The 20,898-nt window shown below is 41.1% G+C and overlaps 2 protein-coding genes and 1 non-coding gene across 4 annotated transcripts in view; all 3 read left to right on the top strand.

Moving 5' to 3' along the window:
* The first annotated feature begins 1,177 nt into the window (after nt 1–1,177).
* il13ra1 (interleukin 13 receptor, alpha 1) lies at nt 1,178–9,879 on the top strand. The gene is made up of 9 exons (XM_072375816.1): nt 1,178–1,322; nt 2,398–2,524; nt 2,711–2,810; nt 4,706–4,896; nt 5,079–5,212; nt 6,277–6,406; nt 6,631–6,721; nt 6,817–6,892; nt 7,315–9,879. The coding sequence occupies exons 2-9, from the start codon at nt 2,410–2,412 to the stop codon at nt 7,396–7,398; spliced, it is 921 nt and encodes a 306-aa protein (XP_072231917.1). The 5' UTR covers nt 1,178–1,322; nt 2,398–2,409; the 3' UTR covers nt 7,399–9,879.
* Nucleotides 9,880–12,090: 2,211 nt separating this feature from the next.
* On the top strand, nt 12,091–12,164 carry trnar-ucu (transfer RNA arginine (anticodon UCU)). The gene has a single exon. It is a non-coding gene; the product is annotated as a tRNA-Arg (tRNA).
* Nucleotides 12,165–14,074: 1,910 nt separating this feature from the next.
* The window catches only part of kirrel1a (kirre like nephrin family adhesion molecule 1a), a 32,411-nt gene continuing 25,587 nt past the window's right edge, over nt 14,075–20,898 (top strand). For both annotated transcript variants that reach the window (XM_072376303.1, XM_072376302.1), the window contains exon 1: nt 14,075–14,358. In XM_072376303.1, coding sequence (XP_072232404.1) covers nt 14,313–14,358 — 46 coding nt within the window. In that variant the 5' untranslated portion in view covers nt 14,075–14,312. The remainder of the gene's footprint in view (nt 14,359–20,898) is intronic.

The raw sequence follows: 20,898 nt of genomic DNA, 5'->3' as shown, positions 1-20,898 counted from the left end.
AATCAATGTCCAATAGCCATCCAGGAATTTAGTAAAAGCAAATTAAATGGTGGAAAGGAGTTGAGTGTGGTGTCTCCACTTAATCTGTGGAGAGCCTCAGACTCAGACTTTGACTCCTCATCATGCCTCAGCGTCGTAGCCTTTTCAGCCTCAGATAAACTTAGATAAAGAACACGTTTCCAAAATGTCGTCATGACTATGGGTCTAGCTTATTACTACTTGCGTGTACTCTGTAATCACGTGAAAACTAGTTTAATGCCCCTGAAAGTGCAACTAAATCATAGTCTTTGACATTTACCTTGCCGCAAACTACAGAAACAAAGGTCTCCTCAGCCCTTCCCGACCGTCGCGTCCCCACAGAGAGAAGGAAGCGCACCGCCTACTTCCTTTCCGCCTCCTAACTTTTCATACCTTCCCCACACATAATCTGGAAGCGAAAGTAGTCAGACAAGACGGACATTTCTCCTTTACTATACTGCAGACAGCCGAGGTGGACACCAGACGACAATTTTTTTTCAACACGAAAACTTTAGGAAAACCTTGTCTTAAAGGGGATGGACGCGGTGTTTCGAAGTTTAGAGCTGCTCGTGTTACACTGTCTCTTTATAAGTGCTGAACTCCCATCAGGTGAGACAAACTTTGCTTACCTTGTGTCTTTTGTTGTTGTTGTTGTCGTCGTCTATGTCTTTGGTGACTTTCCCCCCGAATCACCCCAGCCCCTGTAAAGACGTCACTCATGGTGATAATTGGTGTCAGGATGGGAAAAGTGGGCGAGCGTCAAAGCTCACGTGAAGCATTCTGGTGGTTAACTGGTCAAAGTCAAGGTGGATTTTTCACCATTAGGCTACCACTAATGAGTTGATGTGTGTTATTCTGACTTTATGTACGAGGAATAAACAAAAGACGACGTGGCCATTTTTAAATTAAATTATTCCTTTGCTCTTGATTCTCCCGGGGACCCACTTCAAAGCATCACAGATGTTTGCCAGCTGTTTGGTGGTCTAATTATTTTTCACATATTTTCCACACAGTTCCGCCTTCGGATGTCCTGCTGAAGTGCTGTAGTCAAACAGGAACTTAAATTAATGAAAGGATCAATAAACCATCCATGAAGGTTACAAATGACCACTTTTCTTTTGTGTGTTTGTTTTCTTCTTTCTTCTTTACATTAAGGCGAAATCTTGCCGCCACAAAATCTGTCTTTGCTGTGGATCAGTGACTTTGAACCACAGCTGACCTGGGATCCACCACATGTTCCACTGACAAACTGCACATATGAAGTCTGTACAGATACAGGGGATTCTTCCAGCACTGAATGTACGGTAAGTACGGAAAGATGGGTCTCTTTTAAAAAATAAGCATATATTAGGTGTGTACTGTGCTCAGAAAGTATTTTAGATTGATACTCATCTGCTGAGAAAAAGTTTTGAGAAATAACCCTTTCTCTGGACTGCTGAGATGGACTGAGAGACTTGTTGAGATTTGTTGCTGTTTTCAGAAGATGATCTTGAGCTTTTCTAACCTGAAAAGCATAAAATCACCAGAACTGTCATAAATTCAACTCCAAATCAGTGGCAGTTTTTGCATTTGCACCAATTTTGCATTTCAGGCCTTCAACACATTCCAAAAAAAACAAAAACACGGTGGGTAAGTAATATTGCTATTCCTCCTAAAAATACTAAGATATTCTGGCACTCAGACTGTAAGGCGATGAAGAGCTTGAGATGTTGCGCTGTCCGATCTTTTTGCGTAACACAACAGTATGGAGTCATGGTCTGAATTTTTTTTTATAACATATTCACTTTCTGGGGCAGACCGACATGTGACCTGTTCCCCCTTCTTCCTCAGCCATGTCTTTGTAACGTATGCAGAATGTGGTTCAGCGTTGTCTTGTGGAGAAACACGTGGAGGATGTGGTATTGAAGGCAGGATATGTGACACTAAAATCTCAATTAACGCTTCCATCACAGAAGTATAAATAAGCCTTGCCAACAGCACTGATAAAACCCCGTAAGGCACCAGGCACCACAGATCCTGGTTTTTAGACTTGTTGCTGATAACAGTCAGGATGGTGCTCTTTGGTCAGGGGCACACAGCCTTCTTTTCTTCCCAAAAATTGTCTGTAATACGATTGGTCTGACCACAATACACACTTCCATTGTTGGCTAGTCCATATCAGATGCCTCCAAACTCAGAGAAGTTGACGCTGCCTCTGTATAAGGCAACACAGTAAAGTATTAAGTGTCATTTGTGAATCTAACTCTATTTTGTTGTACTTGACACAAGTTTCGTGCAGTTTCTTTCTTTGCGTTAATACCGCTAAGGATGGTTTAGGTTGTTTGTTTGAGTTTTTTTTTTCCTCTGACTCTTTTTTTGTTTATTTTTTTGTTCATGTAGGTGTGTGATGAAATGAGTGAATGCAGAACACACTTGGTAATGCAGGGAGGAGTTCTACGTTGTGAAGTTAAAATTGTTTGTGGGGATAATGAGAGTGAGGTTGCGCACTACAATGTCAATTATACAGGTAGGCAATTTTGCCGCCTCTCTACTTCTTAACAACTCTGCTTTGTTTTTCAAGTTCAAATATTTCATTTTGTAAACAAAAACCTTTACTAAATTTGAAGAAAGATGTGTACAAAAGCTTTTTGAAGCATGTATTGACTGACTGTCTGTTTATTAAGATGTGTCTTTATGTTTCTTTTCCTCCCAGAGCTGGTGACGAATTTGAATTGCTACATCTCCACAGCCAGACAAGCTCACTGCTCTTGGTCCCCAGCAAGTAACGCTACCGATCTCAGTTTTTTCTATCTGTACGCACATTTATTTACATTTTTAACTTTTGACTGGAACTGTGTATGTATGTACTGTATGTAAATGTTTGATCAAGAAATTGATACAGAGAAGAAATGCTATAGGTTCAAAAGCAACTCAGTTATTGGTAGCACGTAATTCAATATTTCACAGTGTTTTGCAACGCTTCCTGATACTGTCTGGTTAGCTTGTTTCGTCACAGTTGGACTGACCTCAAGTGGGGGTGGTGATCTGGGGATAATTTAAGGCTAAATTCTTTTTTAATGGCTCAGTTTTTAATTAGCTGAGTGATGTTTAGCTGCTGTGGGAGGCTTTATATTTTTAACACTACAACCCTTGTTAAAACCAATGTTAAAAAAGGATGAGAAAAAGCTGACCCCTGTCAACTATGGCCTGTTGCGGTCAATAAACTACACTTATTTTCATGACACAAGAACATGTAAACTCCACATAGATAGGTCCCCAGCCAGGATTTGAACTTGGAACCGTTGTGCTGTGAGCCAAAGACACTAACCACCACACCACTTTAGAGCCCTGTGATTATGTCTCATTAATGAATTCACTAGACAAAAAAAGCCCTCAACTTTGTGGAAGTAATTCAGAAATATAACAGTTTCAATGAAAAGTGTGCGCTTGCCCCACTATAATCTGTAAAATCCAGACAATGTGGGGTTTTTTTTTTCTTTGTGTTCATTTGTGTCAGCGACCACCTAATTATTTACAGATGATGGAGCAGACATATTGTTTTCCACAATAAAATGATTATGCTTTTTGAAGTCAAACTTTTTTGCTGTGTTAACATTTGTTCTTAGCTGTTTTGAATACTTTAATCTGCAGCTGAGTGGGTGGGCTTGTGTCTGAAGTGACATAAGACAGCTGGAAGCTGTAAAACAGCTGTCTGTTCATGAGAGGTTTTGATGATAAGTTGGTCTTGATGATTTAATTTAATATTTGACCTCATGAGAGGTTATTATTATTTATTGTTCTTTATTGTGTAATCGTTTCCTGACCAGCTCCATTATCTTCTTGGGATTCTCGTTGTCTCCATGACGATGTCACGAGACAGTTTTCAGACTATTTAAATTTTGTCTTGCTTTGATAAGTTTCAGGCTTATTTTTTAAATGTAAGACCCTTCACTTACTTAAAGTGTCTGTGATTTGGAAGTTTCTTCCATTCTTTTTGGTCTCTAAGTGCCATTCCCATGTTTGACTGTATGGTTGGTATTATTGAGGTGATGCTTGGTTTAGTCCTTTCTGGCTGTTGGGAATTGAGACTAGATAGTTTCTAGTTTCCATCAGATCAGAATACTTTACTTCTTGTTGTCTTAGAGCCAGATGCCTTTGGAAAAAAATCACAGTGGTCTATCATGTGCCAGTGTGCGATTTAATCAGAAATGGCTTCAGTATGACCACTTTAAAACTGTGGATCTCATTATTGTGACTATTGGCTTGTCGGTCACACTGTAACCTCAACAAAACCTGGTCTCACATGTCTGCAGTATTTACAGTTATCTCATTGTCTTGGATTTGTTTTCAATTTGCCATAAAGCACAACAGGATAATGGGACATTTCTATCTTTGATTTATAGTACATTTGCTAAACTCCACAAAAGTTGTTATTTGGGTTAGACTAATGAGAAAAATGAATTGAAATCTATTTCCAGATGGGTCTAAAACATAACAGATGTGGAAAACTTCCTGGACCAGTGTTTGCTTGTTTATGTTTTTACATTACTTAATGCGGCAAAATCTGTGAAATAATGGGTTAATGCAAACGTTTTAAAATGAAAATGTTTTGCATTGATATGATTATATTTAGGAGTTTGTCCATCTCAACATTTCATGAATTCTGTGAAGCAAGAAAGTCTATAACCGTTTTCCTCGTGTTTCCAAGGTTGGTGAAGATGTTCGACAGCGCTCCTCCTTCGCAATTGAAAGAATGTTCCTCGTATATCAACACTGATGGTGTCAAGACTGGTTGTGATCTGCAGGCAACCTCCCAAGAAGACATCTATATCTTGTTGAATGGAACACTGAACAACGCTACTGTTAGAAACACCTTCACCTTTGAGCTCAAAGACAACGGTATGTAGAGGCCTTATTGGTGCGAATTAGCATCAAAACTCCTTTTTTAGGATAGGCTGCATTTCCCCTTTCAGTCTCTCACGAGAGAAACCCAGAAACCTTTATGCATATGGAAGGGGGATTTTTAAAAAGACATTCAGCAGCATTTTTTGGTAATGTCTGTAATGCTTTTCTCCACACAGTAAAGCCCCCTCCCCTTATATGGAAGGCCACTAAAAGTGGGAGCAAACTCAATATTAGCTGGACTCCTCCTGAAGTATTGAGCCAGGATTTTTGGGAATTCAACATCAATTACACCGAGTGTGATAAGCTAAAGGTAGGAGGCACCATAAATCTATCTATCTGCTCATCCGCCCGTCTGTCTATTTAGTATATTTATACTTTTCAGTTGTTTTAGAAAGCTAAAGAACTTTCCTATCCATACGTTTCTTGATATGGGGTCTGTAATACATTCTATCATGTACCATACACATTCAGAAATTACAGGGAATTTGGTATTGTCAGGTACCGGCAGGACACAGGCGCAGGATCAATTTCAAAATAAGATTTATTTCTTTAACTTCTTAATAAATGCTTCCAACAGAGAAAATAAGAATTATGAAACTTCTGCCGGTATAAAACTTTATCAAAATAAACATCCACTCCACTCCAGGAGGAAAGCAAAAGACTATAAAAGATTATAACTTAAATTTCGTTGCTCTCTTTAAACGAGGCGTAACAAAGAAAAACTCTCCGTCTAATGGAGGATCTAAAGAATTAAACAAAGGAACGAGGTCACGCAACTACTCCTATAACGGAGGTGCTATCAAAGTTACAAACAAAAGGTCACTCCAAAAATGGAGGAAACCAAGACGGCTACAAAATGTTACAAATGGCTAAACTGGAATACTAATCAAAAACTTTATCCAAAAACAAAACTCTGAAGGAGGCATGCTCGACTTCAGGGACAAGACTGATTTCAAATGCTTGAGGTTCAGAGGCTAGAAGGAAGACTGAAAGTACGACACACTGGCCACGAGACAAGGGAAGACAAAGACTATATAAACATGAGGATCCAAGGGGAACAGGTGGAAACACTTGGGTAATCAGGGAAGACACGCAGACACAGGACACGGGAGGAAGGGCAAGTTATCTGAAACGAGAGGAGAAGTTAACATTCAAAATAAAACAGGAAGTGACAAGACATGAAACAAAACCTAAATCCTGACAGGTATAAGGTGCAATGCCCCGAGTGTATGAGCCAAAATGATTAATTCAGTCTTCTGAAATATCTTAGTATGACCTTGATGGGATGGGGCAGGCATTGCTTATTTCCTTTAGGATGAATAGTTGATTCCTGATGCTCCAGCTCACCCTGCCCTCCCCAAATATTTTTTACAGAATATCGACATAAAGCAACAAGTAGTAACATCGCATCTGATGAATTTGGTTCCACACTGCCGATACTGCATCACCATTAGAGCTTCGAGTTCCAAAGGCAAGACACCATGGAGCGACCAGAAGTGTTTCGGTATGGTCATTTTCTCTGTGTCTGTGTTTTTTCATATCATGAAGTTCTGCATAGGAAAACCTGATAATGATATTATCTTTAGGCTATTGGCACACAGTAATATAATTTCTTTGTAAAAATAAAATTGAGATGATAAAATTCAAATTGTCAGTTGAACAAATAAATATAGTCGCCATCTTATCACTCTCAGCTGAACATGATGCCACTGATGCTTTTGCTTGCAGAAGCTGATGCTAATTGGTTGGTGTACACTGCAGTCATCATCCCACTGGTAATTGCTTGTCTGGCAGCCTTGACATTCAAGTGTTACTGGAAGTATGTTAAGTCTTCTTTTTGTCTGGATCTTGTGGAATTCTGGTAGTTTTCTTGTTGTCCTCATTAAACATTAACATTAAACTCCCTTTGTACAGAAATAAGGAAAAAATGTTCCCCAAAGTACCAAAACCTCGGGATCTCCTAACTGATATTTCTGACAACAACAATGAGGTAATTCTTTTTTCTTGTTTCTTTTTTAGGGTGTAATTGTGACTTTACATGGCAAGTCCCTGTCTATTTATACAGTGACCGCATATTAGTCTTTTCTTTCATTTATTTGTTACTTGTATGTTCATGTACATGACACAGACCTTGTTTCTGGTCAATTAGCAGCCAGTCACATGTAAATAAAGTGTATACGCAAGCATCTGCACTTTACTGAAAGGTTAAATTATTGACAGGAGCATCTCACTACTTTCACTAATTTTACGAATTTAGATTTTATTCTGGGCACCTACACCACCGTTTGCGAGGTCACACATTTGTAATCGCAACAACAGTGCTGATCTTTTCATCACTATTACTTTATTTGTTTTTGCAATAGTAGTGTTATCTTTGCTTTTCTCTCTTTTCTTTTGTCTACTTTTCCTCAGAGCACCCATTGCAACATGTACATACCGGTGGAGGAAGACGAGAACTGTAAAGTTACTCTGGTGACAGATACCCAAATCAGCTAGACTGCTCACACGCCTCTGTGCATTGTGCATAGACCATTTGAGCTGAAATCTAACTTCACAAAGTTTTTCACACGGTCATTTAGACCGAGATGAGTGGTACAGACATGCCAAGTTAGAATGTCAGTAATCTCAGGGCACTTTACACAATAAGAACAGGCCTTATAAAGAGTAAAAGAGAGAAACCCAGCAAATCTGCCTTAGCCAATTTAATTTTATCTATATTACCCTGCCATGCTTACAAACAGGGAGTGCTCCTTTTGTGGAGAACTGTTGTGTGTCAGGCACTACTTCTGTGAGACCTGTTGGAAGCATGAAACTGTAGCTACTCATCAGCTTCAGAGCTACATCAGATGTGGACAGACATGGGCTGAAAGGTGATGCTAAACCAAGACAAAGCTGCATCACCTACACGCCAGAGTATAAAATGTTTTAGCGTTTGCTGAGGTCCCACAGATGTCACTGCCATTGCAATTTTTTAGAAACGTATTATGTTTAGTAAGATTCTTTTTCGAATCTTCTCTTTTAACGTCAGGCTAACTGTTTAGAATCCACGTATAACTTTGCTCACTTTCATTTTCTCTGCTGATCGAAGAGCCGTGTCCCTGTCAAACAAGCAATCAGGGGAATCACCTCACAAAAAGCACAAAACACAAAAAACTGATGTCTGAACACCAAGGTGCTCATTTTTTTTTAAGCTTCAATGAATGTATTACTTCTATGCTACCCTAAAGATGCCAGTTTGGAATTTTCTCAGCCGAAAGAAAAATACCTCATGACAGTGGCTCCCTCTTTGTGGTGTTGAAGTGGTGAAGTAGTAGTAGGATGAACCCACACATCCATAACAGTTGTCTCCTGACTGTTTGTTATTTTCAGTCGGATCAGGGGAACTCGTCACTCTGTTGAACAAAGAAAAACAAGCTTTCTTGGCAGGAGAAGCTGAGTCAGACTCAACTGCAAATAGGCAGTCAGTAACTGTTAAAAGAAAAACTATGTGGCATCAACCCTTTAGAGAGATTGCAAAGGTATCCCCATCAGAATGTGACATACTCTCCATAAACCTATAAGAACAAATCAAATGTCAAACCTCCTTTGTAAACTGATGATGGGTTGCAAGTGTATTTTATTTGTGTTCTCACCCCACATTGCTCAGCCAGAGACACATTTGTGTTGTTCAATTACTGGTTACTGCCCAGACCACTGTTGGACCATCTCCACTCACAGCTCTATACCAAATACTGAAAGGTTAGCCAGTATGCTGAATGTGAGGGGTAAGAAATACCACAATCACTTCAGGAAATATTGATTTGTATTGTAAGAGAGATGGTGGCTCTATGCTGATTTCCTGTATTTCTGCTCTGCGAAATACAAAATAACCTGAAGGGCGTTTCATTAGCTTGGTCAGTATTACATAGAAATGTAGTTATACATATAGTACTCTTTTTAAAAAAAAATTTTTTAAAGGATTTTTTTTAGTTTTGTTAGCCACGGGCCTGAATTGAAAAGCTTCAGCTTCTGTAAATTCAGCCTCTGTTCAAGGAATGTGTGCTCTTTAAATGCGTTGTGCGTTATGAAAATTTCAAGGTTGGCTCAAAAGTTTTATCCACCAAAGTTGTCAGTTACATTTTTCCAGAATGTTTCAATTATGTGCTTAGAGGTGGTAGATACAGGCTGCTGCTTATCAGTTGTTCATATTTGCTATATTAGTCACACTTCAGTCCCAATAAATCTGCACTCATACACATATGTTTTTTGTTTCTGAAAGTTTGAAAGTTTGAAAAGTCTCCCAGTAAGACTACATGCCAACCCACGGTCACTTTCAAAGCAATTTGAGATTATTGCTCTTCTCTGATATAATCCTACATTTGTCAATAGCCTCAGCGTCTTCTGACATGATTGCCAGCCACATCATTTAAAGACGTATAACACGTCTGTGCTGTAATTTTAGCTGTATTTACATGTTTGATGATCCCCCAGTGAGAAAGAAGCAACAGAATGTATCTAATGTTTTCTCACAGAAACTCATAGCCTCCTAATGTTCTAAAAGGTGCTGAATACATTGCACTCTAACCATTACATGTATTCTCATTGTTGTGAGACTTAAGAACCCTGCTCTTTGTTGTACCCATGGATATTTTTTTTTACATGTATTGTCTGCACCAGTGCAGAAGTAGAAAACTGAATCCCTCAAAGCTCATTAAGCAACTTTTTGTACCATATCTGTTACGTTCAGGAATTGTCTTATTGCTATGGGAGCTGGTTGCAGCTACGTGTTTATAAAACCCAGCATTTTTTTTTCATTTAGCCCTTGGCAAGAATTGGAAGGTTGTTTTTTGCCAGAGAAAGAACCGTTGGCAAATGTTTTCCTATTCTTTTTTTAACAAGACTGTATTTGGTCACTTTATTGGAAATTTATGAAGTTGAGTGTTAAGAATGTATCATACAGATTAAACAAAAATAAATTAAATCACAAAGGCTTCCTTAAGGTGACCTTTGTCAAAAAATGGTTTCTATGGTGTGCTTATTTACTTTCTTTCATAACCGCAACACCGTTTCCTTCCTGAAATAGTTGGTCCAAACTCTGACAAATTATGGCAACATACTTAGAGTATTAATGGCAGAAGATGAATGTACATACTTCAGCTGATTTGTTTCTATCTTGTGACATGCCTAGAAAGCTGTATTTAAATCTCTCAGTGGCACACCACGATAGAGGGTTTTCACCAATACTTGATCATCACTGAAATGATATATTCAGCATAGAATTAAGAATCAATCATTAAGATGTAGTTAAAATAATTAATTTTCAAAGTAAATATCTAGTGGCATCAATACTCCAGTCTTAAGGGAATAAATCCAAGGAAGATCAAGTGTTTAGGTATTGCATGATCAATATGCATAGCATGACTGGATGTCACAAAGTTACAAAGTTGGCTTCAAAATGTCTCAATTTTGAGGCTTGTGTCTTTTCTTGAGAAACTCAGTAGTTTCATTTCTGAAAATACAACTTTCTGTAAAAAGGCAGGTTTCTACATCCCACGCAACCTTTTCCTTTATAGGCCAAAAGTTCAGTTTTCCCAATTTCAACTTTCAATAAAAAGGTGGAGTGCACAGCTTAAAGTGGTCCTGTGAACACCCCAACCTCTGTGGCCTTTTTCCTCTTTACTACCTCTCCGATTAATGCCTTTCTCACACGGAGTGTGAGTTTTTGTGGTCTGCCCTCTTTTGACAGGTTTGTTGCACTCATATTCTTCTCAGTTTCTGATAATGAATTTAACTGTGCTCCGATGGATATTCAGAGATTAAGATATTTCTTTACAGCCCAACCTGAATCTGTGCTTCTCCAGACCTGTGCCCCTGACATGTATGGAAAGGTTCTTGGTTTTAATTTTGCTTCATGCTTAATGGTGTTGCAGACTCTGGCGTCTTTAACAACAGTCAATCAATATATCAAGCGCATGGGACACTAAGGTTGCAGACTTAAATGAACCAGTTATTTGTCTTGTGAAGGCATCTGAATACACAGGGCCCATATTTAAGATCTTAAAACAAAGGGGTGAATAAAAATATGTACACAACTTTTCTTTTCTTCATTTTGTTCAAGAACATTTAAAAACAATGTCTTTCATAGTTCATGTCACTGGTTGGGGCTGTTTTTGTGTAGGTCAACAAAAAACCCATCTAGATTATAGGCTGTGCACATTTTCTGGCATCAAATTTTTGATCTCACACAGTATCTTTGTGACAGAATAATGATCAAAATTTCACCTTCTGATATGACAAATTCAAGTCTCAGTGCTCCCATTTCCATTTTGTCTGTGCTTATAGATACCTATTGTCAAAAGTAGTAGCACACTTTACAGCTATTTGGGGCGGACTGGGTCCCCACGAACCTGGGTAAACTCTGCCAAGAGGTGCCTGACATCTACAGTGTTTATGTGAAGAAATGAATCAGTGTCCCACTATAATAAAGGGCGCGTGCGTTTCCAGTTTCTGATGCAATGTTGGGGTAATGCCAGTATTATAATACCTTGAGAATTCTGCAACATTTCTATGAAGGTTTCCATTAACAAAAATCACCAATGAAAAAAAAAAAACAAGTCTCACAATGGAGAATAAAAATACACAGAAATTGAATTAAACGTTTGGCCATTTTTACCTGCAAAGTACCACGCAAATGTTCACAGCTATTGATGACCGTAGTCGCTAACATCGTCATTTCAGGGGAGTTTTACAATATGCTAGCTGCTCATTGTCATATTTTAATTCGTCATCTTACCAGGACCTAGCAAAACAAGTACACTGGCCTTTTAAACATCATGAATCAATTTAAAACCACAAATACTAAGCTCTGCCGGGAACCATTTCGATTCGGGGCTTAGGACTGAACTAACATCCTAACATTTTTTTCCTGTTGATTTATTTTTAAAATAAAAGTTTCAGTCACAAATGCAGATTCAAACACGGTCAATATTCAAAAAATACTTTTATTTTGTAAATAATAACGAAGCTTCCGGTTAGATATCAGCCAACTTGATTCAATTCCTGTTTTTTTTATTGCAACAGCTCCATCTAGTGGCCGATTCAGGTACAGCCAAAATGTCGGCTCAGAGTGGTCCTGATGCTGCAAGGATGCAGAGATATGGGAGGATGTGTAGTATCTAAACTGTGCCAGGTCAAATTTCTATTGGCGCAGTCTCTGTGGCGCAATGGAATAGCGCGCTGGACTTCTAATCCAGAGGCTCCGGGTTCGAGTCCCGGCAGAGATGGGTCACTCTGTGTGCTATACGCCAGAACTCCTTTTTTTCGAGAGCTGCAGAGTGGAAGGGTGTTTTAACTGCAAAACACTGTATATTAAACCGACCTTCGTCGCGTAGTGACAAGGCAAAGGCTGGTATTAGCTGATGACATTAAACAGTTTCGTCACTTTTTCTTTTAATACATTAATCGAATAAATTGGTTTCTGCAAACACAGCAAAAAACAAACAAAAAACATGAGTGAAGGCTATAAGGGCAATTTCAATTCTCATCACAATATATTCACATTGGGGTGTTTTATTTATCTTGGATTAAATCATCAAGTATGCAAAAAAATTTGTTTTAGTTTATCTATCTGTCTATTTATGCTTTTTATCTATTTACAAGACTGATGGTATCTGCAGTTATCTCTAAGAAATCCATTTAAGTTTTTTTAAAAAAAAAGGTGGGTAGTCTGTGTAATGCTGACATGATTATACATTGGTGTTGAACAGTAGGCTATATCCGGTTTCCCCTGAAATAAATGTAACAAATGTAGCTAATTTATGGGAACATGGTCATCACTCAAATTCAGTATGCTTACATTCTCTTTTAAAGATTTCTGTCAGGAATAAAAGGTGGACGCAGCGAAAAGACTCCGGTTCAGATTCGTAACTTTCATCAGGATCACGTCTGAGTCCTGCCGGAAACAATGCTACCAGAATGTATTCTGTATGTTTATGCGCGTGCATGCGCAGACATTCTGGGACATTTGTTCCAGTAGTGCCCGGGGCATAGTTAGGGTCACTGTGGGCCGAGGAAGACGCTAGGGGGCGCTCCAGCCTCAGTGTCAGACGTCTGGTCTGGGACCGGCTCACTGTGGAGACCCACTGAGCTGTGACAGCTACAGTATCAGGGGGATCCATCACTACATCCTACATTATATGTCAGGAATGAGGACAAGGTCTGTTTATTCACTGTGTGCTGAGGCTGTCTCATCATGTTGACGTCACCGAACTAAATAGTCCACATTATTTTAGGCAGTAACTGATGCTGTTGTGTACGTCTTTGCGACTCTTTTGCCTTCTTAGTCTGCTGCTTGCAGCATATTGTCTCTACTGATATTTGAATTTGCTTCCAACATGACCTCATAGAAGTCTATGTAAAAATGTAGCATTAGGTTAAGCAAAAATTACAAAATATTGTTTGCATTCACATTAGTTTACAGGTGCGTATGTTCAAGGAAAATTACACAGACATGAGCACTTGTTTTTATTATATATATATTGTTAATCATTAAATTAGGTGAAAGAGGGTTAGGGGGAAGTTGAGACTTCTCAGATGAATTCACTGCCTATGTCGCACTGACGGTCCCCACCACAGTAAATGTGTCAGCGTGATTATGCGCCTCTAAACCGGTTCATTTTTTTAATCATTATTTATTTATTTATTTTACCAGTGTTGGCCCAGGCAAGAACCAAAGGGAGAGGAAAAAGGGGCAGTGCTGTACTGCTGCTGACGTCAGAGGGAGAGAGAAGAATGCGCCGCTAATGAGAATATGACGTCAAGTCAGAGGTAGCGAGGACAAAACCGGAAGTAGAGCGTGGTCCTATTGCGTGAACTAGATTTAATTGTGTTTGATTCTTTCACTCATTTATTTGTTTATTTTCTATTAATCGCAGGGACGCCAGAAAGATCATAGCCTATGACAGTTAAGCTATCATTTCCCTCAATTAGAGATAGCCTGAATCCAATCATTTAATCTTTTTTTCTTCTTCGATCAAATGTTGGCCTGCACAACATTATTTCTCATAATATGCGTCTGTTAAATGTTATAGGGGGGAATCCCCGGCAGTGTAAGACAGCCTGCGTTCAGTCGAACTTTATTTTGAAAATGTTGACCGGAACTTCAATGTTTCATAGCCGTGAGTATACCACCTCAGAGTGGAATAGAAAAGGGACTGTCGCTGGAGAGCGAAGAAGAGGAGAGAGGTTTAAAAAAAATTGAAATGTTGTAAACGCTAGTGAGTCCAGCCCGAGTCAGGGGACAAACGAGGCGGACAGACGCAGGAGGATTGTGGTTCTTTGTGTAATTACTGTTAAAGTCAGCAAACTCCCGCTTTTTGATGCTGTCCTCACGGAGGTTTGAGCCAATAACGGACTTATTGGTCGGCTGAACCATGCAGAGGCTGCTGTTCCTTAGTTTGGCGTTCAGTTTTCAAACTGGTAAGATTGCATTTTCTCTCTTTTTTTTGAGCAGTTAATACGGTTGAAATAAGACATGCGAAGCTGTGGAGGCTTAAAAGCCCTCACAGCCAACCGCTGGTCTTCCTTCTGAAGTGAGTGTTGTGTGCTTGGAAGAGAAAACGAGAAAGGCATGTAACATGATTTCATAGCATTCCCATATGCGCCGCAGCGATGGATCACCTTTGAGGCGCGTGGCTACGTGCGCGCGTGTAGTGTACGCGTGCGTGCGAATGCGTAGAAAGGGATCGTTACGGTTTAGTTTGATGATGAAAGTCGCGCGCAGCTCTTTGCGTGCGAATACAAGCGGGTCTATATTGCGCGTGCGTGCGTCCAAGTTAAGGAGGACTGGGGCTCACGCGCCCACCGGCCTAAATGACCTTTTGCATATGACAAAGTCCCCCATTGCCGTTATTCAGTGGGGCTGTGGTGAGGCGCTGAGGACGTGACGGGAATGACAGTGATTGACCACCGCTGCTCTACATGCCAGCAGCTCTTCCACTCTGCTATGGCATCTGAATGGCTGTCAGTCAGTGAGTCCTCTGCTACCAGCTCCTGGAAGGATCCTCCAGTGAAAGGCAGCCTTATCTTCCCATGTTTCACCCCCTCATACTCACACACCTCCCTTTTCCTCTCCTGGTGTCCTACCTCATCCACAGCTTATTGTCACTGCATTTCAGCAGCACAAAGAGGTATGTGCAGCAGCAGTAAATCTCTTCCTCGCTCCATACCTGTGGGGTGCCAGGTAGGCTATTGGCTTATGATAATCACAGCTGTAGCCGAGTTGCTAGGAGACAGGAGGCTGTGGTAAGAGGAGGAGAGGATGGTTGTAATATCTCTAAGCTACCTGTTTGATTGAGGTATATCTGCATGTAGCAGCAGCAAACCTCCCTTTTTTCCCCTATTGTCTACCTCGGCTTGATGGGCGCGTGCATGGGCGACTGTTGGCCGTCCCGCCGACCACTCCATCATAGGTAGGGGGCGTGTTCGGGGAAGGGAAGGTATAGAAAGGGATGATGTCACCATGTCTGCCAGGCTTTGTATCGCTCTGCTCTGCTCACAGAGCTCAGCATCCACCCAGTGAGTGTAGATGAGAATTCACACCAGCACACAGTAGCCTCCATAAACATTAGGGAGCGGATTGCCTGTCATCCACAAATTCAGGCGCTTCATAGGAATCGCATAAGACACAATCTTGCAACAATTGCAGAAGCTCCTTCTCGTTCTCTTTAAGACCCCCGTCTTACTGTCACATACCATGTTTATCTGCTAAACCTGTCACACAGACACGGCCTATTTACATGTGAGTTCTATTGTCTCTGTTACATCTGTATAATCCGTTATTACTCCATGTTGCGCACTCAAACACAAAGATATTTGCTCTCACAGGCTTTCCCCAAGACAAGATTAGTGGGCTGGAAATGGGTCTGACTTTGCTGTAAAATTTAAAATGATGTAACACATGTAAAGTCACACATGTTGTGTTGTAGTTTGTGCACCGTGGTGTGAAACCATAAGAGGAGGAGACATAATGCAGAGAGGACGGAAATTATTATTATCACCTTACTTTCAGAAAGGGAGCATTTTTTCATCCAAGCTACCAGACTCTTATGTCTTCATTAAATTACTCAAACGCTATGTCTGTAATTTGCACAGATGTAATTGTGTTCTAGTGCTAATTATGGGATTGTTGTTAGTAAAGCAGCTAATTAAAGCTTTGGTGTGTCAGAGTGTTTATAGTTATTAAAAGTCTATAGGCAGAACTGCAACCTTGTGATTACCTACAGTGTGTCTCTATTAGCAGCTCCATAGGAGTGATTGATTTAGTATCCCAGCCATGTATCTACATACCACCCAGGTGGTGAGTCCCAAGCAAGCGCCACCATTAATGCAGCTGTTAAATGTTACTGCATAATCAATTATCACAAACTCACTCCTTTAACTTAGTAATGAGCAAGCCTCGCAGCGCTGCACCTACAGCCAGACCCTGGTTTGAAATGCTGACTTGGGACAAAGGAGCCAGTGCAGGTGTTCCATTTGTCAGCTTCTATCCTTTTGTGCAGATCCAGGCCATGAACTGCTGCTGCTGCCTGTACTCTGCACTCCTGCTCTGAATCCCACAGCCGAGCCGTGAATCACTGACCTCAGACAGATTCTTGCAAAGAAAATATTCACGTTGGAAGAGTCAGAAACATTCGAGGGGCTTTTACATCCAGTGAAAGAAGGGTTTCCTCTAGGGTTGTTTGATCCACAAGTATATGTGCAATGTTACTGACTCAAAGTGAGCTGAAATAGCTCAAATAAAAAAATCAGGAAAACCTCGTAAAAAGAAGTCCAGGTTAAAACACTTTGTTAAATCTGCTCATTTCATTTTTCGCATTTTCTTCTAAATAAATTCCCATTTTTTTCCCACTCCCATCGAGTTACTGCTGCTACTCGAATCCTTTCTGATTTCCGAATTCAACCTTTCCACACAGCTTGTCGTGTGTTTTATGTCCTCACAATAGATTAATGAAGAATTGAGTTGTTAGCTATCCCACTGCCTCATTAGCTCACACTGATGTGGAAAAATTCAAACACTGAAGTTGGTCACAAAAGGATGGGGACGGAGCAGGCCATGACACCCACCAAACCTGAACCTGTGAGAGCTCGTTTCAGCTCAGGGAATGACTTCAGCTTGAGCTGAAGTGGGAAAAAAAAGAGTGACACCTACTCTAAGTCAAACTTGTCAAGCTCCTCGAAGTGGATCATCCCTTATAGAGCTATAAATAGCAGCACAGTGTTTTTTGAAAGCTCTGTGCCATAGTTTAAAGGCTAACGAACCATTTTATGGTGCTATACTGAACCTTCTCCAGCTCAGAGTGTGGATCCGGAGTGACATATGTGGCGAGGCAGAAGTCTGTTTTTAATTTGAGTCCAAGAGAGCGTGATGCAGATCTGCAGCGTCCTACTGTTGACACGCAAATTCAGGTCATGGTTTTGCTGGATTTTGAATGAAGCCTATTTACCACAAAGCATCTCTAATTGACATCAGCCACTGAAAGCAATCACTGAATCAGTTGTATAGCTCCACATGGGCATCGAGTCTGTAATGATATATTGTACATTTTTGCCTGTTGTCACTCCCTCTGCGCTCCATTCAGTCGAGAAATTCTTGGCATGTCTGTCCAGGTGGGTGTGATGTGCTGATTGCTCCTCGGAGCTGATGTGTTTGTTTAAGGGCATTCCTTCAGACGCAAGTGTCTTGTAATGCTTTTTGAAGTGGCGTTTGGCAAGAGAAGGAGGCTGCGTACTTTCAGGTTTTCCAGTGAAAACCTTCTAGAACACAGAAGTATTTATGCAGCTATTTCATTATCAAATTTGCGATCGGAGATCAATTCGAACAGAAGTGTACACATTTCCTTTGAGCATCCCCAACAGCTAAGCAAATGTCTGACAAGTGAAAACGGCAGGATTTAAAGGCTCCGTAATCTGACTGTGTTTGACAGGCCGGGGGCATACAAGTTAAAAAAAGAAAAAGGGGAAGGGAAAAAAACCTAACTTGTTTTTTTTATGCAGAGCCCCTCTCCCCATTGAGTAACAGAGGGCTTATCACATCTGACTGAATCTATTGGCCGTGTTTTCCTAAACTGCACGGCCGCATTCTGCAGTGAGGGGTGATGGAGTGGAGGAGGAGGAGAGGGGATGTTACAGAAAAAAAAGTTGTTTGTTGGAGAAGTGGATGGTGAGGAGGGGGACAATAAGGGGTAGTCTTGTGGGCAGGTGGGTAAAGGAGAGTGATTAGACTTTTTTGTTTTGTTGTTTGTTTTGGATGTGGTGAGTTGGAGTGGGGTTGGGGGAGGTATTGTCGTGTGCGAGGAGGTTTTCCGTGGTTGAAAAGAATAGCGAGCCATGGCAGAGAGGCGAGAGGGACGAGGACGAAAGAGGAGGAGGAGTGGTGGGGAGGCCAGTAGTAGAGAGAAAGGGACCATTACTCAGGCCTGACTGCTTGCTCAGTGGGGACAGTGAAGCTGCTCATTCAAACAGAATATGGTCACGGTCAGTTCAAAGGCTACATTTGCGCTGGAATTGCTGCTGATTGAGCCCACATCAGAGGTGCAAGCCGAGCTCATCCCCGTGCCTCCTCCGCCAGGGTTAATCACTGTTAATCGGTGTCGCTGTAAACGTTCTTTTGCGCTCCTTTGACTCTCTCCCAAAATGATCCCTTTCCTGCTTACTAAAGTGCATTCTTTCTCCCTTTCTGTCCCCTCATGGACTTATTTTTTTTCATTTGGACACCCCCCCCTTCTCTCTTTACCACCACCATTACTTCTTCTCTTTCCATCTACCCCTTCCTCTCTCTGGCTCTCTAATAAGTTCCAGATGTGGTTCTTGCATTCCTCTGGTCGGCGGAGGGAGAAAAAGAGGAGGGTGGGGGGGCGAGGCGGAGAGGGTGCATGAGTTGGGGGAGGGGACAGGAGGAGAAGCACATGAATTAAAACAGGGAGCACATGATGAAGAAGAGGAGCCCATGTTCTGTGACACACGCACACGGTAACAGAAGCTGGAAAACATGCGAATGTTGATTGTGGGACAGTGTGTATGTTAGAGAGTGTTTGTGTCTGTTTGGGGAAGGGGAGGGGGGTTAGTCTTGTAACCTCAAAAGTTTTAGGACATTCTCCCCCTCCTTCTCCCATCCCCCCTATTCCCCCTCCTCGCCCCCTCCCTCTACAGGAATGTGGCCGACGCTGATGATGTCACTTCATTTCTTTGCTCTCCCAGTTTCGTCTCCTCGGCAGGGACAGGGCAGAGATTTGACTCGCTCCATCCATCTTCCCTTTATGATAACAACATTAGGGTCAGCCGTCTAACTAAATCGGTTACCACAGCGCCGCAACACTCGCCATCCCCTTGTCGCGTAATATAACTGCCTGCAGGCTAGATTGCTGCGGACCACAAATAATGAGTGAGCCGTCTCTTAGCAGCAATGATCATCAATGACTTTGAAGTGTAGTCATTAAAGCAATGCTGTGCAGATGCATAGTTTTGTCAAAGGCTGCTACTGCCAACTTAATGCTGTAACCTTGAGGCAAAACTAACCTTAACCCAGTGTATCCATGTTCGTAGACGGCAGATTGAATTCAGCCTAATTTCCATTTTGGCAACTCTTCTTAAGTTAATGGAAGATAGACTGGGAGGCCTTATATATGTGGGCATCTCCACTGTTATTGGAGGGCTTTTCACACCACTTTAGAATCTGACTGCTCCCATTCTGTTGTAAGACTGCCACTGGTGATGGGTGGAAGTGCCTAAAGTGCAATTGGGCCTCTAGTTCATCCCAAAGGAGACAGTTCTCAGTTAAGGTTGTGCAGGCCAGTCAAACTTTTCCACCTGAAACCCATTTCTTTACAGACATGACTTTGATGTGATAAAACAGGAAAGGGTCAATTGCCCTGAATTCGAAACAAGTCCAGACAATGGATGTTGCCCTGTTTCGAGGCACAAGCTTCTCGCGATCCCCAGATGCTACTGTATTCTTCTCGGCTTTCGACATGACTTGCTCTCATCAGTCTTACTCATAGACTGTCTAACTAGCTGCAGCTGCAGGCTGTCTAACACTGTGCGCTTGTTATTTAGGCAGCTTAATGAAGCCTTAACCATGCGTTCGCCCCCTGGTGGTTGGTAGACTGCTGGTTGAGAACGTGTGTGGTTAGATATGCAGGCAGCAGAGCTCGCATTTTGACTGTAACTGTTGACGATCAGGTTCATTTAATTGTGGCCACCAAAATCGTGATCACGATCAAAATACGATTAATTGTGCAGCCCTGCCCTTCATTTGAACCAGGGGCCAGTCATGTCAGGTTTAACAGCTCGTAAAATCGGTTATCTTGAATTGTACTACAGGAGTAGTTATTGTTAGTAAACAACAACATTCATGCAGTTCGATCAGTTGAGAAGATGCAGTGCGGAGCTCAAGCTGCTGTGGTCGAGGGAGCTCCTGAATGTATGAAGAGACAGAGCTACGATTGTCAGAAGAAAGCGGTGAACTCAGAGCAATAAAACATTAATCACTGACTGTTTCACGGCATTTATGTTCTAAGACGCAGATAAAAGACCCAGTGGTCATGACTTAGTTCCTAGAATAAAGCCCCGGACCAATTTAGTTCTGGGTGTTGCTGGTCGAAATGTACCTTTTGTATTTTTGATAGAATAATTTCTTTATAAAACAGCTGATTGAAACAATAAAAAATTAAAAAACAAAGAAAAAAAATGAATGTAATATATCCACGCACCCTTTTTGCACCATATTCCCCCCTTACCTTGCTATTTTTCTGCCACATCAAAGCCTACTGACTGACTGCATCTATAGACAGTAACATCATGTATTTAAAGTGAGATACCACAGCTTCTCTGTGGGAACATTCTGATTTAATCCAGATGAAAAAGTGAACCCAATATCTCAAAGGAGGTATTTGTTTGCTCTTTGGCTCCCCCTACAGTTGTGGGATGTAATACCTCTGTCATAATAACAAACATCCATGG

Source organism: Leuresthes tenuis, unplaced genomic scaffold, assembly GCF_036924035.1.
Source record: "Leuresthes tenuis unplaced genomic scaffold, fLeuTen1.0.hap1 SCAF_22, whole genome shotgun sequence".
NCBI lineage: Eukaryota > Metazoa > Chordata > Actinopteri > Atheriniformes > Atherinopsidae > Leuresthes > Leuresthes tenuis.
Note: the sequence above shows the minus strand (reverse complement) of the source record. Positions and strands in the feature narration are given on the sequence as shown.

Coding starts and splice junctions, on each gene's coding strand:
- il13ra1 (XM_072375816.1), top strand. CDS start 2,410: ATGAGTGAATGCAGAACACACTTGGTAATGCAGGGAGGAGTTCTACGT. Junction 2,525..2,710: donor CTACAATGTCAATTATACAG/GTAGGCAATTTT, acceptor TTTTCCTCCCAG/AGCTGGTGACGAATTTGAAT. Junction 6,407..6,630: donor GAGCGACCAGAAGTGTTTCG/GTATGGTCATTT, acceptor TTTTGCTTGCAG/AAGCTGATGCTAATTGGTTG.